Source organism: Macaca thibetana, chromosome 20, assembly GCF_024542745.1.
Source record: "Macaca thibetana thibetana isolate TM-01 chromosome 20, ASM2454274v1, whole genome shotgun sequence".
In the NCBI taxonomy this organism is placed as follows: Eukaryota; Metazoa; Chordata; class Mammalia; order Primates; family Cercopithecidae; genus Macaca; species Macaca thibetana.
In genome coordinates this window covers 63,476,625-63,503,351 of record NC_065597.1, presented here as the reverse complement: position 1 = coordinate 63,503,351, position 26,727 = coordinate 63,476,625, and the positions used below count along the sequence as shown (strand labels likewise).

General features: G+C 46.4%; 1 protein-coding gene across 5 annotated transcripts in view; it reads left to right on the top strand.

The window, feature by feature from the left end:
• The window catches only part of SNX29 (sorting nexin 29), a 586,208-nt gene that overhangs the window by 269,040 nt on the left and 290,441 nt on the right, over positions 1-26,727 (top strand). For all 5 annotated transcript variants that reach the window (XM_050774079.1, XM_050774080.1, XM_050774082.1 and 2 more), the window contains one exon: positions 25,409-25,515. In XM_050774079.1, the coding sequence (XP_050630036.1) occupies positions 25,409-25,515 (107 nt within the window). The remainder of the gene's footprint in view (positions 1-25,408; positions 25,516-26,727) is intronic.

The following is a 26,727-nucleotide window of genomic DNA, read 5'->3' as shown; positions in this document are numbered from 1 at the left end:
TCAAAGTGACAGATGTAAATGAAACTCTCTCATCTTCCTCCTCTATCCTCCTGTCCAAAAGCATTTGAATCCCCTGGCTGAAAGCTGGAAAGCTGGAGTTGCCAGAGAGGTCTGGTTTGGCCTCCCACCTGACGGCTACCTCTCATCTTCTCTGGACCCTCTGAGCCCCTGCCCCTCTTCTTTAGCAACTGGCTTCTTGACCTTTCAGGAATTCAGTTTTCCTGTCTCTAAGATAGGGGAACACACCCGCTTCCTCGTACTGATGGAATTCAGTGAGGCAGTGTGCCATACTAAGTTCATAGGAAGTGCTTGCTGAAGTCATCATCATCACCCAATAATAATCACATTATTTAGGCTTTGCCTTCGTGAACGTGTGTGCTTTTCCTGGTTCCATCAGTGCCCTTTCTCACTCCTGCCTGCACCAGGTGACCTCCTGTCATCGCAGCTTGCCTCCTCCTGGTTCTGGCAGTCCCGTTGTGGTGCCGAGGTGCCTGGTGTCCACTCCACCTCCCTGGCTCACACCACTAAGAGGCAGCCGCCATTGGAGGGGCTCTGGGCACCCAGCCACGGGGAGCCTCTAGTGGGCCGCCAGCTGCCTCTTCAAGCGGCACGGTGCCCACAGCGAGGGAGCAGCTGGCTTTTGCAGCTGTCTAATTGCTCATCAGACCCACTTTAGCACCAGCTTAACAAATTCCACTCCTTCATCCCAAGCCATCTTTTCCATGACCTGGACTGGCAGCTGGGATAGGAGTGGGGGAGGGTTCTTGTGTTGGGAAATTTCCAGACCCAGATAGAGAAGCTATTGGTATTTAGGTCTTTGGGTCATTTTTGTGGGTCTAGCGGTTCTAGAGGCATGTTCAAGGGTTCATTCAGGAGCTGTTCCCTAACCCTCCTGCCCCTCAGCAGCATGTGCCAGGCAAGTGCTTGACATGAGAGCAGCAGAGGTGGCGAGACGGTCATTCGGGTCATTACCTGTTGGTAACCATGCATTTGCCTTGATGTAGATCTTTCGTTAATTCATAGCTCCTTTCAATGCTGTGTTTATTGAGTGCCTGTCATGGGCCAGGTCCTGTACTAGGCCCTCGGGTTGAAAGTGAACAAGACAGATAAAGATTCCTGCTATGTGGAGTTGGATTCTAGTTAGGGGGAGACAGACGATAATCAACAAATAGGATAAACTAAGGATGTGTAGTGTGTCAGAAACTGATAATTGATATGGAACAAAAGTCAAAATAGGGCAGGTTCAGGAGTGTGGGGAGATCATGACTTTAAATGAGTCGGGATGAACTTTGTTGAGAAGGTGCTGCCTGAGCACAGAGTTGCCGAGGGGGCACTGGCCATGTGAATACAGGCAGGGGGGTGGTGGCAGTGTGCCTGGTGCGTCCAAGGAACAGCAAGGAGGCAGCAAGGCAGAGAGGAGGCGGAGAAGTTACACAGGCTTTAGGCAGTCGCATCCCCTGGGGCCTGGTGAGGTTGGTAGGCAGGGAGGCTGGCCACAGGTGGGAATGAGAAGGGGGCCACTGGAGGACTGTGAGCAGAGGAGGGACTGCCTCTGAGTTAGGATTTTAGAAGTTTGCTCTGTGGAGACGAGTGTGGGAGCAGGGGTGGAGGCAGAGAAGAGCTGGTGGGTGGTTATAGGAGCCCAGGCATGAGGCAGTGGTGGCTGGGACCAGATGAGGAAGTGAGAATGATGAGAAGTGGCCTGTCCCTGGCCTTGTGTGGATGCTGGAGCTGGAACGATTTCCAGGAACATGGGCTGTGAGGTGTGAGTGACAGCAGTGCCTGTCATGGGCCAGGTCCTGTACCAGGCCCTCGGGTTGAAAGTGAACAAAACAGATAAAGATTCCTGCTATGTGGAGATGGATTCTAGCTAGGGGGAGACAGACGACAATCAACATCAAGATCTACAGGTAATGGCCTGAATGACTGTCTCCCACCTCTGCTTCTCTCGTCTCAAGCACTTGCCTGGCACATGCTGCTGAGGGGCAGGAGGGTTAGGGAACAGCTCCTGAGTGAACCCCTGAACATGCCTCTAGAACCACTAGACCCACAAAAATGACCCAAAGACCTAGATGCTTCCAAGGCATTGTCCCAAGCAGCCAGAAGGGTGTGGAGGGAGGCTGCTAACCACGATGGAGATGACTCTGTGGGGGCCGAGCAGGAGCCTGGGTCCAGGCATGCTGAGTGTGAGCTATTGGAACCTCTGCGGAGAGACAGAAGGCACGTGTGTCTCAGGAGTTCAGTTATCATGCTGGGGCCCACAGTACGGAATGGAACACATTGAAGGTATTGAAAGCCCCAAAGCTGGATAACATTTCCGAGAGAGTGAGTGTACGTGGGCCAGGACTGAGCTCTGCGACCCTCCCACGTTAAGATGTGGAAAAAAGGAGATACCGGCAAAAGAGATGGAGAAGGAGGCCAGGCGCAGTGGCTCACACCTGTAATCCAGCCCTTTGGGAGGCCAAGGCAGGCAGATAACTTGGGGTCAGCAGTTTGAGACCAGCCTGGCCATCCCTGTCTCCACTAAAAATACAAAAAGTGAATCAGGCGTGGTGGCGCGTGCCTGTGATCCCAGCTACTCAGGAGGCTGAGGCAGGAGAATTGCTTGAACCCGGGAGGCAAAGGTTGCAGTGAGCTGAGATTGTGCCACTGCACTCCAGCCTGGGTGACAAAGTGAGACTCCATCTCCAAAAAATAAAAATAAAAATAAAAATAAAAAATAAAGATGGAGAAGGACTGACCAGGGAGGAGACTAAGAGCATGGGGTCCTAGAAGCCGTGTGAGAGTGTGCTTGCAGGAGGGAAAAGCCCAGCTGTGTTGTGGCTGCCGATGGGGTAAATGAGGCAAGTGCAGCTGGTTCCCTGAGTCATCTGGTGGCAGCCAGTGGACTGCAGGGGTGAGGGCCTGAGTGCAGAGCGCTGCTGAGAGAATAGGAGAGGGGCTGGAGTGGGGGAGTGGAGACAACTCTTTCCAGGAGTTTGGCTGCAGACAGGAGTAAGGAAATGCAGCAGTAATGGCAGGGATGTGGAGCAGGAATGGTTTCTTTCCATCAACTGTATTGAAGTATCATTGACAAAAACTGTGTATCTTTATGGTGTACAATGTGTTGTTTTGATCTATATGTTGTGAAATGATTAAATCAAGTTAATAAACATATTCATCACCTCACATCCTTTTTTTTTTTTTTTGGTGATGAGACCATTTAGGATATAATCTCTTAGCAATTTTCAAGGAAACAATCCTGTATTTTTTTATTTTTTTGAGACTGAGTCTTGGTGCGACGCCCAGGCTGGAGTGCAATGGTACGATCTCGGCTCACTGCCACCTCTGCTTCCCGGATTCAAGTGATTCTCCTGCCTCAGCCTCCCAAGTAGCTGGTATTACAGGCACCCACCACCACGCCTGGCTAATTTTTTTTAGTAGAGACAGGATTTTGCCATATTGACCAGGCTTGTGTGAGCCACTTTGTTTTGCCAACAATCCAGTATTCTTAACTATAGCCACCGCGCTATCCCCTAGCCCGCCAGAACTCATTCATCCTGCCCAACTGAAGCTTTGTACTTTTTGACCAGCATGCCCCCATCACTCCTCTGCCCCGGCCCGAACCTCTGGTAATCACCATTCTGCTCTCTGCTTCTATGCTTGACTTTTAATATTCCGTATGAGTGAGAGCATGTGGTATTTTGTCTTTGTGTGCCTGGTTGAGTTCACTTAGCGTAATGTCCTCCAAGTTTATCCATGTTGTCACAAATGACAGGATTTTCTTCTTTTTTAAGGCTGAGTAGCTTTCCATTGTGTATATATGCCACATTTTGTTTATTCATCTGTTGATGGACACACGTTGATTCTATATCTTGGCTATTGTGAATAGTGCTGCAATAAACATGAGAGCACAGATAAATAACTCTGACATACTCCTTTCATTTCCTTTGGATAAATACACAGTAGTGGGATTGCTAGATCATATGGCAGCTCTATTTTTAGTTTTTTGAGGACCCTCCCTGCTGTTTTCCATAACGGCTGTGCTAATTTACATTCCTACCCACAGTGTACAAGGTTTCCCTTTTCCCCATCCTCGCCAACATTTATCTTTCTTGTGTTTTGTAACAGCCATCTTAACAGGTGTGAGGTGCTATCTCATTGTGGTTTTGATTTGCATTTCTCCGATGATTGGTGATGTTGAGCAGCTGGTCATACACCTGCTGGCCCTTTGGATGTCTTCCTTGAGAAATGTCTATGTGCAACCTGTGTCCATTTTTTAATCAGGTTATATTTTCTTGCTATTGAGTTGTTTGAGTTCCTTTTATATTTTGGATATTAACACCTTGTCAGACCTATTTTGCAAACAGCTTCTTCCATTTGGTAAGTTGTCTCTTCACTCTGTTGATTGTTTCCTGCGTTTTGTTTTTGTTTTGTTTTGTTTTTGTGATGAAGTCTCACTCTGTCACCCAGATCTTGGCTCACTGCAACCTCTGCCTCCCTGGTTCAGGCGATTCTCCTGCCTCAGCTTCCTGAGTAGCTGGAATTACAGGCGCGTACCATCATGTCCGACTAGTTTTTGTATTTGAGCAGAGACGAGGTTTCACCATGTTAGCCAGGCTGGTCTTGAACTCCTGACCTCAAGTGATCTGCCTGCCTTGGTCCCCCGAAGTGCTGGGCTTACAGGTGTGAACCACTGCGCCCAGCCTCCTGAACATTTTTTTTGAAGAGGGAGAGTCAGCACTCAGCAGTTGTTTATGAAGCACCTGCTATGTGCCAGGTACCAGGCTACTGTCTGACTTAAAATGGGGAACAAGATAGAGTTCCTGGGTATATGGAACTTCTATTTTACTGGGAATCATGGTGGAAGAGGCAGGAATGGCCACTGACAGCTCTGCTTAGTTCCACATGCTCACAACCATTTGTCTACTGGCCTCCTCCACTTGGACTTATGATAGCTAAAGCAGAACATCTGCTTTTCCCGCCAAACCTTCAATTTCTCCCCGGTCTTCCCCATCGTATTAGTTTTCTTTTGGTGTGGCAACAAATGACTGATAACAAATTATCTTGCAGATTTGGAGGTCAGAAGTCTGCCATGGATTTCAATGGGCTGAATGAGGTGCTGGCAGGGTTGTATTCGTTTCCATAGACTCTAGGGGAGAATTCCTTTCCTTACACTCCGTTGTTGACAGAATCCAGTTCTGAGTAGTTGAATGACTAAGGTTCCTGCTTCTGGTTGGCTCTCAGCTGGGGGCTGCCCTGAGCTCTGGAGGCCCCCAGAACCCAGAACCAGCAATGGCATGTCGAGTCCTTTTCATTCTTAGAATCCGACTTCGTCTTCTCCTGTATCTCCTCGGTGGTTGTCTTCTGCCATCCCTCTCTTCTGTTTTCAACTGGAGAGCATTCTCTGCTTTTAAGGGCTCACATCATTAGATTGGACTCGCAAAGGTAACCCAGTATACTCTCGTATCTCAAGATCTGTAACTCTCATTATATCTGCAAAGTCTCTCTGGATATGTGCGGTAACATATTCACAGCATCTTTGTGGCATGGGCATCTTTGGGGGCCATTCTGCCTACCATAAGCATCTCTCTCTCTCTCTTTTTTAAGAGAGACAGGGTCTTTCTCTGCCACTCAGCCTGGAGTGCAGTGGCACAACTATAGCTCACTGCAGCCTTGAACTCCTGGGATCAAGCGATCCTCCTCCCTCAGCCTCCTGAATAGCTGGGGCTACAGGCATGCACCACCATGCCCGGGTTATTTAAATTTTTTTTTTTTTTTTTGTAGCATCAGGGTCTCTCTGCATTGCCTAGGCTGGTCTCAAATTCCTGATCTCAAGCAGTCCTCCCACCTTAGCCTCCCAAAGTGCTAGGATTACAGATGCGAGCCACCGTGCCCAGCCCCCACTCATAAGTGCCACCACTGGGTTGCTCAAACCAGAAATCTAGGAGTCATCCTGTGTTTTTTCGCAGGCTTTGTCTCTCATTTACAATCCATAGCCAGTCCTGCCAGTTCCAAAATACACCCTGGAGATGAATGGCCATTTATGACTGTCCTCACTGCTATCGCCTGGGTCAGGCCCCCAGAGTCTCTTGCCTGGGATGCTACTGGAGCCTGGAGCTGGTCACCCGCTTTCCATCCTGTCTCCTGTGCAGTCCACTCTTCACACAGCAGCCAGAGTGATTTAGCAATCAGCAAACAGATCACAGCTCCCGGCTCCGCTGATGAAAGGCCTCCACCGACTTTGCCTAATCCTGAGAATAAGATGTGAAGTTTCCCCCGCAGCCCCCAGCCCTATGTCATCTGCTGCCACCCGCCATCCCGCTCTGACTTGTCACCTCATCTCTGTGTGTACCTTCTGTCAGTCACAGTGGCCTTTCTGTTCCTGGAAGAAGTCCCGCGTTCCCATGTCATCGCACTTGCCATTCCCTTTGCCAGAACATTCCCCCATGATGGCCCCACGACGGAGCTTCGAGTCAGTCAGTTCTCTGTGTGGTTGAGGTCTCCCCACGGAGGCCTAGCCTCCACGTCTGCAGGAGCTCTCCTGAGGCACCCTCTCCGGTTTATGTTTTGCATAGAAATTGTTACTCCTGGAAATTCTCCTTACTTATCTGCTCATTTGCTACAAGCCAGATGTAAGTGCTCAGCAGGAACTGCCTCTCATGTTCCACTCCCCATGGGTTCGAGGGCCCTGACCCATGGCAGTCGCTCACCATGTATATACTGGGGCAGCAAATGCAATGGTGGCATCAGAATTCTAGAGCCGCCTTGGAGAGTGAATGGTATTTCGCCGCCTTTCCATCTTAGTAGCTCAGAGGAAACGTGGGACTTGTAAGGGTTTGGGAGGTAGTTCCTGAATCAGACGTCTCCTCTGTTAAAGGTGCCCTGTGTGGAGAGCGTTGTTATTTTTTATCTAATATATAATAAGACACCGAGGAGGACTTCCAGCCTCCCTTGGGAAATTTCCCTGAGTCTCTGTCAGAGGAGGACTTATGTCTTGTCTCATTCTCTCTCACTATGATAGCCTGGTACAAAGAGATCCTCCACAGACGAATTGTTCCATCCGCAGACAGAGAGCTGGATTCAGCCCTCTGGCGGGAGTGCCATGCCTCCCTCCCCAGATTCCCCCTCCTCTCTCTCCTGCCCTCCACTTATCCAGAGCTTCCTTGCTTTGGGTTCCTAGACATAATTAAGATTATCTGGGAAGTTGTCTAGGCTGTACATAATCTCTGTGGGCTTTCAAAATAGCCTCTAGTTTGTCATTTATTATACCGTTCCGAATATGTCAAGGTCTTCTCACATGGGGGAAAACATGCACTCAGCTTCCAGGTGTACATGGGGATCGTTCAAACTACAGCGTGGTCACAGCTGGGCAACCTGGCTGTTCATTCTGCCCCATCTTTGAGAGGAGGCAGCATTAGCTCTGCTGACTTGGTGTGGCCGCTGGCTGAGAGTCTGTCCTCCTCCTCTCTGCCCCTGCCTCCAGCTTGAGCAAGCCCTCGTTCTGCTGGGTAAGGGGGATGCTAGAATGTTTCTCTGCCTCCTCCAGCACACACCCCCCAGCTGACTCCCCGCAGCTTTTGTGAGAGCTGTGGCTCAGAGGACCAAGGAGCGGATTGAAGCCAGCCCAGGGTCACGTGTGGCTTTATGGATGAGAGCCCTTGAATATGATTGTTTTCCCATTTTCTGATTTTTCTTATCTTTAGGACATTTTCTCATCGCCTAATGCTGGTCTTCAAACGGTAAGGTACATCGAAATCACCCTGGATAGTTATGAAAATGCAGATTCCTGGCCCTCATCTCAGATCTACCGAATTCATTTCTGGGAACGGAGACCCACGAATCTGCATTCTGACAAGTTTTCCCCTTCTCTCCCAGCCCTCCCCATGTGACTTTGATGAGGGTGGTTCAGGGTCCCCCTTTGAGCCATGCTGATAAAATGGACCTCTCTGCTCGGGTCACCGCCACATCAAAGTCCCTGCCAACCTCTGATCCCCTGCGTCCTCTGCCTCTGGCCCATGAACTCAGCTGCTCAGGTCTTTGCTGCTGCCGATGTGCGGCGTCCTCCGCTCTTCTCCTCTGTCTCCGCAGGAGACAGCTGCCACATTGAGGCTTCTCGAGCTCTTCCCTGTGACCCCTTTTTTCTCTCCATTGTGACCTGACCCTGTGGCATTCTTCAGAATTCATACAGGAAGTGAGCTTTCAATGTGATTTCTTTTTTAAACGTATCTTTTTTTATCCCCTTGAAACATTAGACTTTGCCTTGACCTTGGGTTTCAGGGATGATGAGTCGTCTTCTGCTGGTGCTACAGGCGTCCTTGTTCCAGCCTTGACATTGTTTTCCTTGTAGGTTCCCGGAACAGGGATAGATTCTGGATTACCAACGTGAATTGTGTGAGATTTTTTTTTTTTTTTTTTTTTAACCTCTCCTGTTAACATCTGCCTTCTCATCCTTCATCTTTTGTGTGCCTGGTGCTCCTTGAGGGCTTTGTATTCCTGGCTTTGGGCTTCGTTCCCATGCAGCTTGAGGCACTGGCTCGTGTTATCTGTTGTTGTCCAGAAGTCTCTCCACAAAGCCCAGCCCCTTGCAGATGATTTGTCTTCGCCTTCTGAGCTTCTCTTTTCTCTCATGTGAGGTGGGGGCATCCATGCCCTCCTGGTCTCTTGGCGCGCATTCCACTTTCTGGTGCCTTTCTCCTTCTGCTTGCTCTCCGGGGCTTTCTCAGCCAGGTCCCTGGCTGGAGTGGATGTTTGCTCTGAGCTCAGGTCTGTGCAAGTGCCCCCATCTGGAGTGTTTGCTGAGCTCGGGTCTGTGCACACGCCCCCGGCTGGAGCGAGTGTTTGCCGAGCTCGGGTCTGTGCACACGCCCCCGGCTGGAGCGAGTGTTTGCCGAGCTCGGGTCTGTGCACATGCCCCCGGCTGGAGCGAGTGTTTGCCGAGCTCGGGTCTGTGCACATGCCCCCGGCTGGAGCGAGTGTTTGCCGAGCTCGGGTCTGTGGACGCGTCCCCGGCTGGAGTGAGTGTTTGCCGAGCTCGGGTCTGTGCACGCGGACCCGGCTGGAGCGAGTGTTTGCTGAGCTCGGGTCTTTGCACGCGTCCCTGGCTGGAGTGAGTGTTTGCTGAGCTCGGATCTGTGCATGTGCCCCAGCTCTGCTTTGCTGTTTGTCGTTCATCCTCTGGATCTTGTTTAAAAAGTGAATGTTAGAACTAAAATTGACTCAAAGTCTTCCCCTTGGTTTGATAAATGAGGACACTGAGGCTCTAGGAAATGAGGTGGCCGTTCAAGGTCACAGAACACTCCCCGGGAATTTGTCAGCTATCAAAATTTCAACTGCATCCCCTTTGACCCAGCAGTTTCATTTCTAGAAGTCCATCCCGAAGAGATACTTAAGCACATGCACAAAGAGACAGGCACGAGGCTATAGATGGTGGTGTTATTAGAATTGGGATCAATAAAAGGCTGGTGGAATAGATTGTTGGTTTGATCCTAAAATGCAGCGATGACAACACGGCTGGTCTGTGTGCACTGGCGAGATGCAAGCGCAGACCTGGCATGGAGTAAGAGGTAGCAACATGGCAAGGTGTGCCATTTGTCTCTGATAGAAACAAAACCAGTAAGAGTACACAAACCCGTGACAGTGGTGAGGAGGCCGGGGCGGTGATGAAGGGTGACCTGCACTTTCTGTGCTCTGGACTCAGGCATTTGAATTGTTTTTTTTTTTTTTTTTGAGACGGAGTCTGGCTCTGTCGTCCAGGCTGGAGTGCAGTGGCCAGATATCAACTCACTGCAAGCTCCGCCTCCCGGGTTCATGCCATTCTCCTGCCTCAGCCTCCCGAGTAGCTGGGACTACAGGCGCCCGCCACCTCGCCCGGCTAGTTTTTTGTATTTTTTAGTAGAGACGGGGTTTCACCGTGTTAGCCAGGATGGTCTCGATCTCCTGACCTCGTGATTCGCCCGTCTCGGCCTCCCAAAGTGCTGGGATTACAGGCTTGAGCCACCGCCCCCGGCCTGAATTGTTTTAATACAGATGGCATTCACAAACCATGCAGTCTACGTGTTCTAAGTGTACAATTCAGTGGTTTTCCATGTATTCAGAGTTGTGCAACCATCACCACTATCCAACTCCAGGACATTTTGATGAGATCCTGTTCCCATTTGCAGTCACTCCCCTCTCCCTGCAGCCCTTGGCAACTATGAAACTACCTTCTGTTTCTATGTATTAATTTTTTGAAAGCAGTAGACTCAGCTCCTTCGTGTGCAGAATGGGAAGCCAGATGAACTGGATCAGAGCGTGTGAAGTGCTTGCCATGGTGCTGGGCACTTAGTCAGCCTCCGGTTAAATATTAACTGGTGTTGTTATCATTATTGTCATGTCCTCTCTTCTTGGACAGTTGTCCAACTTTATTTATTTATTTATTTATTTATTTATTTATTTATTTTTGAGACAAGATCTCACTCTTGTCACCTAAGCTGGAGTGCAGTGGCACGGTCTCGGCTCACTGAAACCTCTGCCTCCTGGGTACAAGCGATTCTTCGACCTCCTCCTCCTGAGTAGCTAGGATTACAGCCACCATCACGCCCAGCTAATTTTTATGTTTTTAGTAGAGACAGGTTTCTGCCATGTTGGCCAGGCTGGTGTCAAACTGCTGACCTCAGGTGGTCCGCCTGCCTCGGCCTCCAAAAGTGCTGGGATGGCAGGCGTGAGCCACTGTGCCCAGCCCCAGCATCTTGAATAGTTGTATGGACCCCATGAGAGAGAATGAGCTTTCTAGTAATCTAACAGGTTATCATACAACTTGTTGGCCTTGTTGGGATTTATACCCTGTCCCTATTCCTTGATTTGCAGGGGTCTGGCATATGTACAAGGGCCATACACATTTAAAAATGCATATATATTTTCCCTGCAGTGAACATATATTACTTATATAATTTGAGAAAATAATTTTTTAAAGAAATAAAGAGAAAACATTATAAAGCCATGTTAAATGCACCTTGTTAGTTGGATGGCATCCCTAGTGAGAGTGACAAATTTTTTCTTCGTTTATATATATATATATGTAAATATAATATGTGTGTGTGTGTATATATATATTTATTTATATATAAATAATTTTTTTTTTTTGCCAAGTTTTTATAGTCAGGCTTAAGCGAGGTATTGGTCAGTAATTCAGTCAGGAAGGAATGAGAGTCCAATCTGTGGATGTTTCATGGGTTCTGAGAAACTAGATGGAGTTTTTGCCCTTTTGAAGCTTCTAATCTAGGTAGACGGTCAAGGTCATGATCTGATGTTCTATTAATGACTCCAGCGCCCTCCACCACCAATGCCATCCATGGAGCATGCTTTCTGGACCAGGCACCCTTCTGGTTGATTCAGCCCTTCCTCGATGTCTCCTCTAATGTTAACCTGCAAGAAAGGTGTGATTATTCTCTTCGTTCTGGGCAGGAGACTGTGTGCCGGGCAGCTGAGCCCTTTGCAGAAAGTGGCTGAGCTGGGATTTGAACCCAGGTCTGTGTGGCTCCAGCCCTTGTGCCTTTTGCAGTGTCATGTCCTCACTCTGTTGACATGCATCGTTTTTTAGCTGCGCCATATCTAACTGCCTGTGGTATGGCATAGAGTCCGAGGATTGAGGCAGTTCTGTGAAATCCTCTGCATGGGCTTTTGAAATTCCAAGATTCTCTTCTTAAGGGCAGGTTGCACAGTAATTTCCTGAGGAAGGCTTTGTTCCATAAACCCAGGCCTTACAAACAAACAGTTTCCGCCTCTTATATGTATAACTCTGCTGCTTTAAGAATGAATTGCAGAAGTCACATGTGCTTATTGCACCAAATAGAAATGCTTCACAGGGCCGGGTGCTGTGGCTCACGTTTGTAATCCCAGCACTTTGGGAGGTTAAAGCCAGAGGGTTACCTGTGGTCAGCAGTTTGAGACGAGCCTGGCTAACATGGTGAAACCCTGTCTCTACTGAAAATACAGAAATTAGCTGGGCGTGATGGCAAGTGCCTGTAGTTTCACCTACTTGGGAGGCTGAGGGAGGAGAATCTCTTGAACCTTGGAGGCAGAGGTTACAGTGAGCCAAGATCATGCCACTGCACTGCAGCCTGGGTGACAGAGCAAGACTCTGTCTCAAAAATAAATAAATAAATAAATAAAATAAAATAAAGTAAATAAATAAATGCTTCAGAGGTTTAGGATGAAAACACTTATTATCTATTGCCCTCCATACCACAGGGCACAACAGTTAACAGCCTGAGTGTGTCCTTTGTGCTCAGACCACCATGTACATACCTGGATGATACCTTTCCACTCTCACCAAAATAGAACCATACTACATGCATTTCTGTTACTAGTTTAATTTTTGAACCCAGATACATCTGCTGTTTGGAATGAACTGTTTTTTGTTTTTGTTTTTGTTTTTTTTTTTTGGAATGAGCTGTTTTAAAACAACATTTGGGGTGATCCATGATACCCTGGCCCTTTGCTGACAAGCTGACACTTCCTTTTTTGAGTCTGTAGAGTGCAATTAGGGCCCAGAGTTCTTTCGAGCAAATACTTCTGCACCACTCGGTTGAGGGCAGGAAATCACCCTGTCTGGCACAGCTGTCCGCGTGTTTTATTCCAGCAAAGAAGTGGTTTTCACTGTCACAAACTACTTTTCACTCAGAGGGAGGAACACAACTCTGAAGTTTCCATCGGAGCCTCTCCTGGGCTCCATCACGTGAGCAGGTGGGACTGTGGCTGGGGAAGGGTGTGATGACAGCTTTGAGTTTATGCAACAGCCATTCCCAGCTGTCCCCGTGCATGCGTTATATATTTAGCTGATCTCTTGGAAGAGAGATGCAGCTTCGAAACAGGTGAGCAGACTTCTCAGGAAAGACACATGAGACATGAAACTTAATGGAGAGGTGTTCTGATTTTAAAAAGAGGGCAGGCTCTCACTCTCGCATTTGTTTTTTAAAAAATTCTCATATCGGCCAGGCACAGTGGCTCATGCCTATAATCCTAGCACCTTGAGAGACCAAGTTGGGCGATCACTTGTGCCTAGGAGTTTGAGACCAGCGTGGAAAACATGGCGAAACCCCAACTCTACCAAAAAAAAAAAAAAAAGGTACAAAAATTAGCTGGGTTTGGTGGCACAGGCCTGTAGTCCCAGCTACTTGGGAGGCTGAGGTAGAGGATCACCTGAGCCCGGGGACGTCGAGACTGAAGTAAGCCATGATTGTATCACTGCACTCCAGTCAGGGTGACAGTGAGAGACCCAGTCTCAAAAAAAAAAAAGAAAACTCTCATATCTTTGACACTTGGCGTGAGAATGGAAAGTAATTTCTTTTTCTCATGTTTAATTCTTCCAAGAGTTACCATTAACCCCATTTTACAAATGAGGAAACTGAGGTTCAGAGAAGGGAAGTCATGAGTCCAAGATCTGCTAGTTAGTGACACCTGTAGGGAAAAACAAATTGGGGTTTTCTTTTTTTAAGATAGAGACAGGGTCTCACCATGTTGCCTAGGCTGGTCTTGAGCTACTTGGCTCAAGCGATCCTCCTGCCTCAGCCTCCCAAAGCACTGGGATTGCTGGCGTGAGCCACCGCACCGAGCCCCAAGTTGCTTTTCCTTTTATACTCACACCACTCTTAACACACCATTTCTACTGCCACGTGTGTGCAGGTTTCTTCCACGCCAGGCAGTTCTCCAACACCAGCCGGGCCCCTTACCGTTCAATTCAGTTCTGACAGGACCTTATAGGGTAACCTCTTAGTCCCAGGACTGTCCCTACCTCAGATGCCAGGTGCAAGTCCGTGTTGTCACCTGTGCTTCTGACCAACCAGCCTCTCTGGAGACCATGCAGTGGCCCCCATCTACCAGTCATCTCGGTAGCATGCAAAACACCACCTGTCACTTGGGAGATTCCAAGGGACTTTGGAAGCTGTATGCCAGCAAAGGTTGCAAAATCAAATAGACGTATTTCCTATTAAGAATTACAGTGTCACTGTGACAGAGCCAAGATTTGAACCCAGGGATAGCTTGTGTCTCTGCCAACACTATTGATCATCTGCAATTCTCCATCTGTTATAGAAAAAGAATATGCCACTCAGACAACATGGTTCTTGGTCTTGGTCTTGGTCTTGTTCTTGAGGGATACAGTCAAGTCTGTACTTTTTTTTTTTCTTTTTTTTTGAGATAGAGTCTCACTCTGTCGCCCAGGCTGGAGTACACTAGTGTGATCTTGGCTCACTGCAGCCTCCACCTCCTGGGTTCAAGCGATTCTCCTGCCTCAGCCTCCCGAGTAGCTGGGATTACAGGTGCATGTCACCATGCCCAGCTAAGTTTTGTATTTTTAGTAGAGATGGGGTTTCAGCATGTTGACCAGGCTGGTCTCGAACTGCTGACTTCAAGTGATCCGCCCACCTCAGCCTACCAGAATGCTGGGATTACAGTGAGCCAAGTCTGTACTTTTTGGGTAGTGTTTTCTTGGCTTGGAGATCACTGGAGCCCCTTGCTTTTTAGTGGAGAATCCATTACCTGGGAAGTAGGTTTGTATAATGTGTTTTTAAAGCATTCGGTTTCAACTTTTTGGAAAGGTTAAAGTTTATAGTTTTCTTAAATCATGAGTGGACAACCAAAAATGTTAGCATGGGTGTGAGAGAGAGAGAGAGAGAGAGAGACACTGTGTGTGTGTGTGTGTGTGTGTGTGTGTGTATGTGTGTGGCATGCAGGGGAGTAGGCTCCCTTTGATGTTTAACACATGACCTTGGATGTCTGTCCCAAGCGGGGCATTTTGAAATTAGGCAGGCTGGGGTTTGCATCACTGGTTTCATCATTGACAGGGTTTTCTAAAAACCCAGCCCTCCATTTTCTCAGCTCTGAAATAGAGATTTCATGCCGTGGTGTTTGAAGCCTCAAGCGGGACTGTTAAATTGTCCAGGCCGTGCTGTGCTCCTGGGGGCCTATAGGCAGTAGCCCCTTAGCACCTTTATTGCTGCCTGTGGATTTGGGTTTGTGCTGGAGCCGGAGACCACGGCAGGGCACTGGAACCTCCCTCACGCTGCGGGAGCAGCCATGTATGCTGAGCTGTTGACCAGGGATGTCCGGGAAGAGCAGCATAACTGGAAGGTGCTGTAGCTGGAGGCTGTTGGGTAACTGCATTCCTTGCAGTGGAATGGCAAGTTATCTCTTGGAGGGAGATCTGAGCTGTTCACTTCCTGGGTTCGACCTCCCAGCCTCTGCACGGCATATACCCCGTGGAGTGATCCTTAAAAAAGACCAATCATCCCACTTCTTCTGAATCCTCCAGGGGCTGCTTGTTTTGCTCGGAATAAAATACCATAGCCTGCAAACCCTTCCTGTCCCCTCTCTGTTCTCATTTCCTGCCAGTGTCTCCCTCCTTCGTTTGTCCTTTAGCCACGGGGGGCTTCCTCACTGTTGGTAGAACACATGGGTGCCCACCCCAGGCCCTTTGCATTTGCAGTTCCCGGGAACGTTCTCTCTAGGGCTGTGTGGGGCTCACTCCCCTGCCTTATCCCAGTCTCTGCTCAGACAGCGCCTCCCTAGAGAGGCCTTTCCTCAAACCTTATTTAACATTCTCCACCATCATTTTCTCATGCTTTAACTTCCTCTAGCCCTTCTCCTGGCCTGGCATATTAAATAGTCACTTCTTGGGTTTCTGAGTCTCCTCACTGGAACGTCAGCTTCTTATGGGCACTCACCTTTCCCCCTCTTGATATATCCCTGTATCTCTAGTGCCTGGTACCTGGCAGGTAATAAACCTTCAGTAGCTGGTTGTGTAGGAACTAAATGAAAGACTTGCCCAAAGTCATCCCTGCTAAGCGGTGGAGCCAGACTTTGACTCCCAGGATCTGTTTCACTGCAGAGCTCCTGGGTCTTGTTGCCCGTGTTTCTCCCTTTGCCACAGTGAGCGCTTGAAGATGGTGGATGTTACTGTTAGGAAGACCATTTCCTTTGTTGGAACTCTGTGGGTACCTGGTGTCTTGTAGACATCATTGGCATCTGACTTGGAAGGATCCTTTCTCCTTTGGAACTGTAAAGTGTCCCAAATTTCCTAAGACACAGAACCTTGCCTGTTGTTATGGGACCTGGGCATACCTCATTGTGTACATTCGAATGTCCTAGGAAACCATCTCTGAATTTAAAATGATTCTTTATTTTCGCCAGCAGCATCTCACGCTGTTTGCATCTGGGTCATGCTCAGCTTGTTCACATTGAAAGCAAAACAGTAACCTCATCATGCTGTTTGCCATGCCGCTCTCCACGGTCTCAGAAGTTTCACTTAATTTAGACAGAAAACCCTGTGTGTTCTCTGGTGCCTGCTAGCAAGCCCAGCACTGTTTCCACCTATTTTAGACAACTTAACACAGATACCCCCAAACAGATACGGCCGGCTGCGATGAGATGAAAAGTTATGAATGTTCTCTAAGTTTAGATGACCTGCTGATGGTACTGCCTAACCCACAGCTTTTTCTGGAGCATGAAAATTAGTTCTTATTGAACATCAGTGTCTGTATACTTCTACCAAACCCAGTCTCCATGTCTATTTGAATGTAGAGAGAGAAGGCTTCTTGTTTTTGCCAAATCATTATTTTCCCATTTGGAGTGGAACTTTTATAATTATGCCATCAGGGAGACACAGGAGAAAGTTGCTGACTATTCAGAGTACAGGCAAGTAAGTAGAGAGTGGATTTTTCCCGTGAATAAGGTAGATGTTAACTAGGTTGATTGGCTCAATGGGAAATCCCAGTTAATAGCATCACCATCTTCACATTTGGCACGAGATTAAAATGGCCAGGCTGCATCCTGCTTGGAGGCTCCAGTGAGATTCTGATGTGAAAGTACTGTGTGATCTGCAGTGCTATGTAAATTGAAGCAGTATCATTATTTTGATTTCTGTGACACCCCGTTATATATGGATATAGTTTTCAAATTTTAATTAGAAAATTGGAAATTAAATGCAGCCTTTCTTTTTGTTTTTTGACCTATCTTTCTATTTGAGCTTTTTAAGCACAATGTAAGTTTCTGATTGAACATGGAAATATCCAGCCATATAGATGAAAGCTTCTGTCTTCTTGGATTCCAGCAGGTGTACTTTTCATGCAGTCCTTGACCAGGGCAAAATATAAAGTTCTGAACACTGTCAAGGTAATTCAGAATATGGGCGGAAATTGTTAACGCATTTCAGATTGCATTGCTAACCAGTGTCTTGAAGCCTTCTGTTTTTGAAGTCACTGCGAGCTATCATCGACATGAATAGAGAAGTATGTTTTTCTCTTGGGGTATTAAATTGTCGTTCTTTCCATTTTATTTTACATTATTATTATCATTATTTTGAGATGGAGTCTCACTCTGTTGCCCAGGCCGGAGTGCAGTGGTGCAATCATGGGTCACTGCAGTTTCCATCTCCCAGATTCAAGCGATTCTCCTGCTTCAGCCTCTGGAGTAGCTGGGATTACAAGCACACACCACCACGCCCAGCTAAGTTTTGTATTTTAAGTAGAGATGGGGTTTCACCATGTTGGCCAGGCTGGTCTCGAACTCCTGACCTGAAGTGATCCACCCACCTTGGCCTCCGAAAGCCCCAGAGATTACAGATGTGAGCCACCATGTCCAGCCCCATTCTTTCAGTTTTAAAACTCATAGATCACCCTCAGGGAAGATGCAACTTAGAAAAGTTGTAGTTTGATCGGTTGCAAATGTTTGTATTTATTGTTTAGATTTGACTTTCAGAATTCGGTCACAATTGATTCTTTACAAATTGATTGGTTTATTGGGGGCATGTGCAAAGAGTGTAGAATGGTGTTGTCATCTGTTATTTTTGTCTTTCAAATGACTTGACATTACTCAGACTTTAATTGTGCTGCCTTGCTTAATACCCAGATGTTGTTTTACTCCCAAGGCAAATGAACCTTCTCAACTTGAAAATAAATCTGATGCGCTTGAATGAATTTAGCCTCATGGGATGAATGGCCTCTCACGACTTGACCCCCCATACTCACCTTTGTGAGAGGTGGGAGACGTCTAACCTGTTCAGTCAATTCCCTCACTTTGTAAATATTAATCCTTATGCTGTCGAGCAACATGGCACATTTACCTCCTAGTTTTTTTTTTTTTTGTACATGTCATCTACATGGAATGATATCACCATCTCTGTAACTTCACGGTCTAACTCAGTCTAATTTAAAGTGGTCTCTTGGCTGGGCATGGTGGCTCATGTCTGTAATCCCAGCACTTTGGGAGGGCGAGGCGGGCAGATCACCTGCGGTTGGGTGTTCGATATCCGCCTGGCCAACATGGTGAAACCCCATCTCTACTAAAAATACAAAAAATTAGCTGGGTGTAGTGGCACGCTCCTGTAATCCCAGCTACTCAGGAGACTGAGGCAGGAGAATGACTTGAACCAGAGAGGTGGAGGTTGCAGTGAACCGAGATCGCACCATTGCACTCCAGCCTGGGTGACAGAATGAGACTCTCTCAAAATAAAAAAATAAAAAAATAAAAAATAAATAAATAAATAAAGTGGCCTCTCAAGAAGTAACTATGGAATGGTTAGAGACTCTATATTAGTTAACTATTGTGTAACAAATTACCCCACAGTTAGATGACTTAAAACAACAAACATTTACTATCTCACAGTTTGTGCGGGATAGACAGCCTGGGTGTGGCTTAGCCACATGCCTGGCTCAGGGTCTCTTCTAAGGCTGTATCAAGGTGTCAGTTGGAGGCTGCAGTTGTCCCAAGGCTCCACTAGAGGAGGGCGCACTGCCCCTCGTGTGGCTCATGGGGGCTGTTGGCTGCGTGCATCGGTTCCTTGCCATGAGATTCTCTCCGTAGGAGAGCTCTCTTATATAAACGTATAAATGAGAATTCTCCTACGGACCTCATAAGAATAAATGAACAAGAAAGGCTACCTCACACAGAAGCAGCAGGCTTCATAACTTCATCTTAGAGGTGAAACCCCATCTCTTCTGCCATAGTCTGTTTATTAGAGGTGAGTCAACAAGTCCAGCCTATGCTCAAGGGGTAGGGATTATTTAAGAATGTGAATACCAAGGGAAAGGGGGCGTTGGGACAATCTTTGTTTTTTTTTGTTTTTGTTTTTGTTTTTTTGAGACAGATCCCACTCTGTTGCCCAGGCTGGAGTGCAGTGGTGTGATCTTGGCTCACTGCAACCTTCGCCTCCTGGGTTCTCCTGCCTAAGTCTCTCAAGTAGCTGGGTTTACAGGCGTGTGCCACCATGCCCGGCTAATTTTTGAAATTTTTGCATTTAAAAAAATTTTAAAAATTTTTGCATTTTTAGTGGAGACCAGGGTTTCACCCTGTTGACCGGGCTGGTTTCAAACTCCTAACCTCAAGTGATCCGCCTGCCTTAGCCTCCTGAAGTGCTGGGATTCCAGGCGTGAGCCACTGCACACTGCCTGGGGTCTATATATGAAGCTGCCTACTGATGAGGAAAGTATGATATAGTTAGGCTTAATTTTGTATTATTTCATACATGGAATTGAAGTTTTTGGCATGCTTGCTAAAACTGAACCAGGGCAGCGAGGAGGTCAGGTAGTTGCTAGGGAAGGTTGCCTGGCTAGTTGCTAAGAGAACTTCTATAAATTCATGACTGTTCAGGGTCTTTCCCCAAGGGTTAAAAAGCTTATTTCTGCATCTCTACCACCCCGGTGTTGAAGGTTGCTGATTCTTCTTAAATACAGTCATAGAGGGGCTGGTGCCTTGGGGACAGGAGCCTGGTGACTTGGGGATAGGAGGCCAGTGGCTTGATTGGACTTGAAGCGGATTGAATGAATCATGATGAGCAGGACTTCCTTGCAGAGGGCAGCAGGCTGGGCCTGGCCAAGATGAGGAGATCATTTGGAGTCAGGGGCAGAGCAGGGCTGTGAGTCTGCCATCTTGGGTATATATTAGCGCCAGGCTCTGCTGAGCAGCTGTAGCCAGCTTCAAAGTGCGGTGCCTGCCAAGGCATCTGTCTCCTGGTTGCCCTGCCGACGGGCTCCTCTGCTCCCTTACCCGACTTTTCTAAGTCCCATGGCTAAGGGCAGACTCCCCTCAAATTCTGATTACATAGTTTACATATCACTAACATATAATCATAGTTTACACATAATTTTGTTTGTGTCTTTAAATCAAAACTTTGCAGGCACATAAAGTCATTGGTTCTCTTAGCTTTATTACAAAAGACAGGAGGCCTCTGGCTGTCACCGTCTGCCACTTCCCACCCTTCAGAAGCCCCTCTTTGAAACTTTGCCACTCATGCTTTGGGTTGTTGCCTCCGTATCTCTGATCAACATGCCTGTTGCCACGTTTTTATTTTTCAATTGTGGGAGTCACCTATTTCTCGTTGTGGAAGAGGAAGGGTAACTGTCTTTGACTGCTCCACCTTCAGAAAACGCACACACGGCTCCACATCCTCTGGCACAGTCGTATCCTCATTTTGGTTAGATCAGTATTCAGTGATTACATTATTATAACTGGAAATGCTCTCCACAGCTGTGAGATGCATGATCGTTTTTCCTGCACGATCTCTTGATTTCTCTGGTGTTAATACTTAATTCAACTGCACGTTCGTCCTCAGTGTGTAAATCCCCCTGGTACATTCAGGCATTTCAAGCTGCCTCCCACTTGCACCCAAGGCAGTCTCTCCTGGTGCATTCTGGCCTACTCGAGCCAGAACTCTGCTGCTTGTGGGCCCACATTCTCCACTCAGTTTTTTTCTTAACAACTTTCTTGAGATATAATGCACATGACATACAGCTCACCCTTTGAGAGTACATAATTTCAGTGGAGGTTTTTTTTGGGTTTTTGTTTGTTTGTGTTTGTTTGTTTTTAAGATGAAGTTTTCCTCTTGTTGCTCAGGCTGGAGTGCAATGGTGGGATCTTGGCTCACTGCAACCTCTGCCTCCCGAGTTCAAGCAATTCTCCTGCCTCAGCCTCCTGGGTAGTTGGGGTTACAGGCGCATACCACCATGCCTGGCTAATTTTTGTGTTTTTAGTAGAGATGGGGTTTCACCATGTTGGCCAGCTGGTCTCGAACACTTGACCTCAGATGATGCACCCACCTGGACCTCCCAAAGTGCTGGGATTACAGGTGTGAGCCACCACCCCCTACCCTCAGTGGTTTTTATATTCACAAACTGTGCAACCATCACCACTCTCTAATTCCAGAACATTTTTGTTGTGCCCCAAAGAAACCTCATACCCTATAGCAGTCAGTCTTCATCCCTCCTACCCCCAGACCCTGGCAGCCAAGACCTATGGACATTTTGTGTACGTGGGATTGGGTAATCTGCAGCCTTTTGGATCTGGCTTCTTTCCCCTGGCTGAATGCTCTCACGGTCTATCCGTGTTGCAGCGTGAGTTGGCTCTTCAGTCCTCTCATGTCTGAATAGAACTCCCCTGCATGCCTAGACCACATCTTGTTGACTTACCAGGTGATAGTCATTTGGGTTGTTTCTGCTTTTTTGTTACTATGAAAAGTTCTGTGGCTCACTTTTGCGTCGGATCCCCTATATCTTTACAATTCCTAGATTTCTTCTCTTCTTTAGGTGCGAGGTAAAGTTTCTGCAAGGACACGTGTCTGAAAATGCCTTTATCCTGCCTCTCACGTGGCTTGCCTGGGTATATAATTTAAGGCTGGAAATCATGTTTCTTCAGGATGTTGAAGATGTTTCTTCATTGTTTTCTAGCTTTCCGTGTTGCTGTTTAGAAATCCTACGCCATTTCTAGTTTTTATCGTTTGTAAAAATTCTTCCTCCACTTCAGCAGTTGGTAGGCTGTCGTCTCTGTGTCCTGTGTTCTGGAATCTGTGAGCGAGGCTTGCTTTTGTCCCTTTTGCTGGACGTTCATTGAACTCTTCCATCCTGCCCCTCGTTTCTGTTGACTCTGAATTATATCTTTGCTTTCCTCTTCTGTGTGTTATCTTTTTCTCCTTTCTTGATCTCTTCTCATTTGGACTTGTAGTTCTCTGTTCCCCCCCTCTTTTTTGGGGGGGACAGGGTCTTGCTCTGTGGCCCAGGATGGAGTGCAGTGACACCATCTCAGTTCACTGCAACCTCTGCCTGCCAGGCTCAAGCAAGCCTCCCACCTCAGCCTCCCAAGTGCCTGGGACTACAGGCACGTGGCACCACACCGCACTAATTTTTGTGGTTTTTGCAGAGGTGGGGCGTCGCCATGTCACCCAGGCTTGTATTCCATTTTGTTATTCGTTGCCTCTTATTTTCTGGAAATTTTGCTACCCTTTCCCTTATAGTCCCTGTTCTGTTTCTGCTGTTATAGTTCACTCTGTAAAAGGGCTTTTGTGTGCTTTGTGTTTTTCTTTTTCTCCTCTTTTAAATATCTCCCTATTCTTATTTCATGACTACACTGTCTCCTCCTCTCTCTCTGGAAATATTACCAGCAGTTTGCTTTTGAAGTGTTTTCCCTAAATAGTCTCTCTTTCCTGCAAGTTGCTTTTCTCTGTTTATTCTTGTCTCAATCTTTCATCTCAGTCTTTCATAAAGTTCTTAGGTGCTTTTCTCAAATGGGAGGTGATTTCTAGATGTCTACGGAGGTGTTGGAGTGCGATTAGAAATTGATTCGAAGCTCCATGAACACTGACTTTGGGCCTCTTGGGGTGATCTGGCTGTGGCATTCCACTGGAGAACTACCCCTGGTCTCCAAAGCTTTTTCAGATTCCTGGGAGAATACCTTTCCCTTCCCTGGCTTAGAGGCAAATGCTGTCTGCCTGCTATTCTGGGAATGAGTGGGGCTGGGGAGAGGGAAGAAGAATGGGAGAAGCTCAGAAGTTGAGTGTGTGTTACTTTTCTCTCTCCACTAAAAAAACAGAATACCCCAACCTCAACTCAGTCCAGACCTACCGCGTTTTCTCCAGAGAATAAACATGTATATTCTGCTAATCGCTTCTTAAACAGACTTTTAAAACCTTTCTTTCGCTTTCTAGTCCTGTGTTCACCCTCACTTCCAGAGGTGTCTCGTGCTGACAATTCATTAGCCTTTTGTGAATCATTCCATTCTCATCAGATATTATTTTGGTGGCACGCATGTTTATTTAGGAATGAAATTTTCTCTGGCCTGTCAAGTTACTTATCAGTCATCTACCTGATTCTCAGCTTCTGTAATTTTGTTGTTTCCTCTCCAATTCTTTTTTTTTGAGCGATGCCTTTATAAAAACCCTTTTTTTTTTTGCTTTTATTATTGTTTTGGACACGTAATAATTGTACGTATGTATGGGGTAGTGTGTGATATTATGATACATGTATATGAAATTTAATGATCAAATCAGGGTACTTACCATATTCATCATCGCCTCATAGGAAACATTTTAATTTGCTTTTTTTTTTTTTTTTTTTGAGACAGAGTCTTGCTGTGTTGCCCAGGCTGGGGTGCAGTGGCACGATCTCGGCTCGCTGCAGTCTCTGTCTCCCTGTTTCATTTGATTCTCCTGCTTCAGCCCCCCCAAGTAGCTAGGAATACAGGAGTGTGCCACCATGCCCAGCTGATTTTTGTAGTTTTAGTAGAGACGGTTTCTCCATGTTGGCCAGGCTGGTTTTGAACTCCTGACCTCAAGTGATCCACTCGCCTTAGCCTCCCAAAAGTGCTGGCATTACAGGCGTGAGCCACCGAGCCCAGCCTCAATTGACAGTTTAATGGGATTTTGAGAGGATGTGAGTGTAAATTACTGTATTCAGGCTCTCATCTTTACGGAGTTCTTCACAGTTTTTCTTTCCATAACTATTCGGGGTTATCTGTTGTGATCGGGTCACTCTGTGCATTTGTGGCCCAGGACTCAGGGCTTCTTTCTGCATGTTCCCTGCTGTCACTCATGGCCCTGAACCTTCGTCAGGCTCTAACAGTGCGGCCCGAGGAGGCTTAGCCGCCTGGCTTAGTTGCTTCAGTTTTGACTCCTGGTTTTGCTCAGCCTTACTGACTTTCACCTTCTCCCTGAAGGCTACCCCTATCACTGGGGGGCTAGTCTCAGATCGTTGTTTAGCCTCACTGCCCGCTCCATACAGCTGATAGGGCATCCAAGGGGTTTCTTGTCCCTGAACACACAGGAAACTGATCCTGCGTCGTCAATGCTTGTTTTGAGGCTTGAGGGTAATCCGCGTTCTTAAACATGCTGTGAATCTTTTTCTTTGCCCTTGGTGTGGGAGGTCTTCCCTGTTCTTGTTTCCTGCTTTTCTTGGAACTATCTGGTTCATTCCCAGTTCTTCTTTATTTGCTCTTCGCTACAGAGTGGGCGTATATGGGCATATACGTAATCATGGAAACACTACTCAGAGCCGTCTGTGCCCATGCTTGCTCTGACCTGGGAGCCAGTCTCTTTAACATGTCTTTTGCATTGACGTTCTGTGTTGGTTTTCGAGTTTTTCTAGAGGTTGTCTTGCTGTCATCCTAAGTATGGTTTACAAATGCTGATCCTTGGTTTTTCACATTATTCTGACCCCCATTAGTGCTCCACAGCTGGCTGTGGGCAGGCACTACCTCACTGGATCACTTTTTTGTTGTAGAAAAGGAAACTTAGCAAATATAAAAGATGTAAGTGGACTGAATGCAGTGGCTCACCCCTGTAATCTCAGCACTTTGGGAAGCCGAGGAGGGAGGATCACTTGAGGCCAGGAGTTCAAGACCAGCCTGGTCAACATAGTGAGAACTTGTCTCTACAAAAACTAAAAGAAAAAAAAAAAAAAAGAATTAGCCTGTTGCAGCAGGGGTATGCCTGCAGTCCCAGTGACTTAGGAGGCTGAGGCAGGAGGATTGTTTGAGCCCAGGAGTTCGAGGCTGTAGTGAGCTGTATGGTTGATTGTGCCACTGTACTCCAGCCTGGGTGACAGACAAGACCCCATCTCAAATGAAACAAAACAAAACCTCCACCCCCCCCCCAAAAAAAAAAACAAAAGAACAAATGTAGGCTCTTATGTCTTGCCAAATCTGTCAAAACATTGCCTGCTTTCTCCTGAAATGGAAAGTAGTGACAAGATTATTCCTTGACTCCTGTGCTTCTATCTCATGACAGTTCTTGCATTTTAAAAATACAGCTTAACGCTTTTTTTTTTTTTTTTTTTTAAAGTGACAAAGTCTAATTCTGTCACCCAGGCTGGATGACAATGGCACAATCATAGCTCATGGCATCCTAGACCTCCTGGGCTCAAGCAATCCTCTCCCCTCAGCCTCCTGAGCAGCTGACACTACAGGCACACACCACCGTGCAGGCCTTATTACTCGTTTTATTGTACTAAGGTGAAAATGTCCCATTGTTGAAGTAATTAGTAAGTGTGTGTGTGTGTGTTTTTTTTTTTTTCTTGAGAGCATTTTCAATCTGAAGTCATCTGAGAAAGAAGAATTTTTTCTTTTTTCACTGGGAGAATAGTTTTCGATACTGTTGAAATATTTATGACATGTCTCTCTTTCTCTAAAGTTGTGCCAAATCTTTGGAGTGTTGATGGAGAAGTTACAGTAACTGAACAGAAGCCGGGAGAAATTGCTGAAGAACTTGCAAGCTCCTATGAGAGAAAGCTCATCGAGGTAAGGCCGGTGGAGTCTGCGTCTTTGTTTCTGATGTTGGCTGCTTTGGAGACTTTCCAGGATAAGCCCAGCCTGTTCTAAAGACACGTGAGCAAAACAACCAAACAACTCCTCAGCCCCACAAAACAAAACAAGACCAAGTCAGTGTGCTTTATAAAGAGAAGTATGAGCTGATCCTTTGAAACATATCACTTAATTATTGGAAATTTCTGGCACTTACGATAAGGAAATAAGAGAAAAATATATATGTAACATTAAAAATGAAATAATTGTAACATTTGGAGATGAAAACAGGAGAGAATATCGCATGCACCTTTGTGCTGTTAAATGTGAAAATATGGATGAGGTGAACTATTTTTCAGAAAACGCATTCCTTATCAGAATTAATTGAAGATGAGGCAGACTGGTCAAAGGGAACCCCTCGCCCTCAAAAGAAAAAACAAAACAAAAAACCAAAACACTTTGGAATAAAGTTGTACAAGTAACTGAAGAACTGCTTCCTTAGAAGACAGTAAGCCTAGATGCTTTCATGGTGATTTCTAGGAAACTCTTCAAGGTAATACACAAAGAGCCCTTTGCTATTTATATTTCCTGAGAGGGTTTTTATACGTCTCTATCTTGGTTCAGGTATGCATTACCATGATATAAAAAAATCCTGACAAAGATAGCATAAAAAAGAACACTATCAAATAGAATCATCTGTGTATGAGATGTACAAAAATTCTAGAAAGTCATTACTCAAATTCAGTCACATATTAAAAGAACAGTGCACGTAAAACAGGGTTTATTTAGGATTGCAAGGATGGCTGCATGCTAGAAATTCATCCATGTAAATCATCTCATTAGTGGCCTCAAAGAGGAAAACCAGATATTTATCTTGGTAGGTAATGAAAAATCATTTTATAACTTTGTTGATACCTGCTAAACAATATTCTTCATAAATGAGGAATAAAGGTAATTCTTGGATATGATAAAGAGGTTTTTCAGAAACCATCGATTATTACCATATTCGATGGTAAAGTTGAGAAGCTATGTTTTTGATGAGCTGTGTGTACATGTTGTAATGGTCCCTTGGTGGTAGTATTATAAGCAATGTGTGTATGTACATACATACACATGTTAACTATACAAGCATACTTTTGGTTGTTTCTAAATCTTCTACAGTGAGTTTTATTTTGGTAATCAGGAAAACACTCACTCATTTTTGTGGAG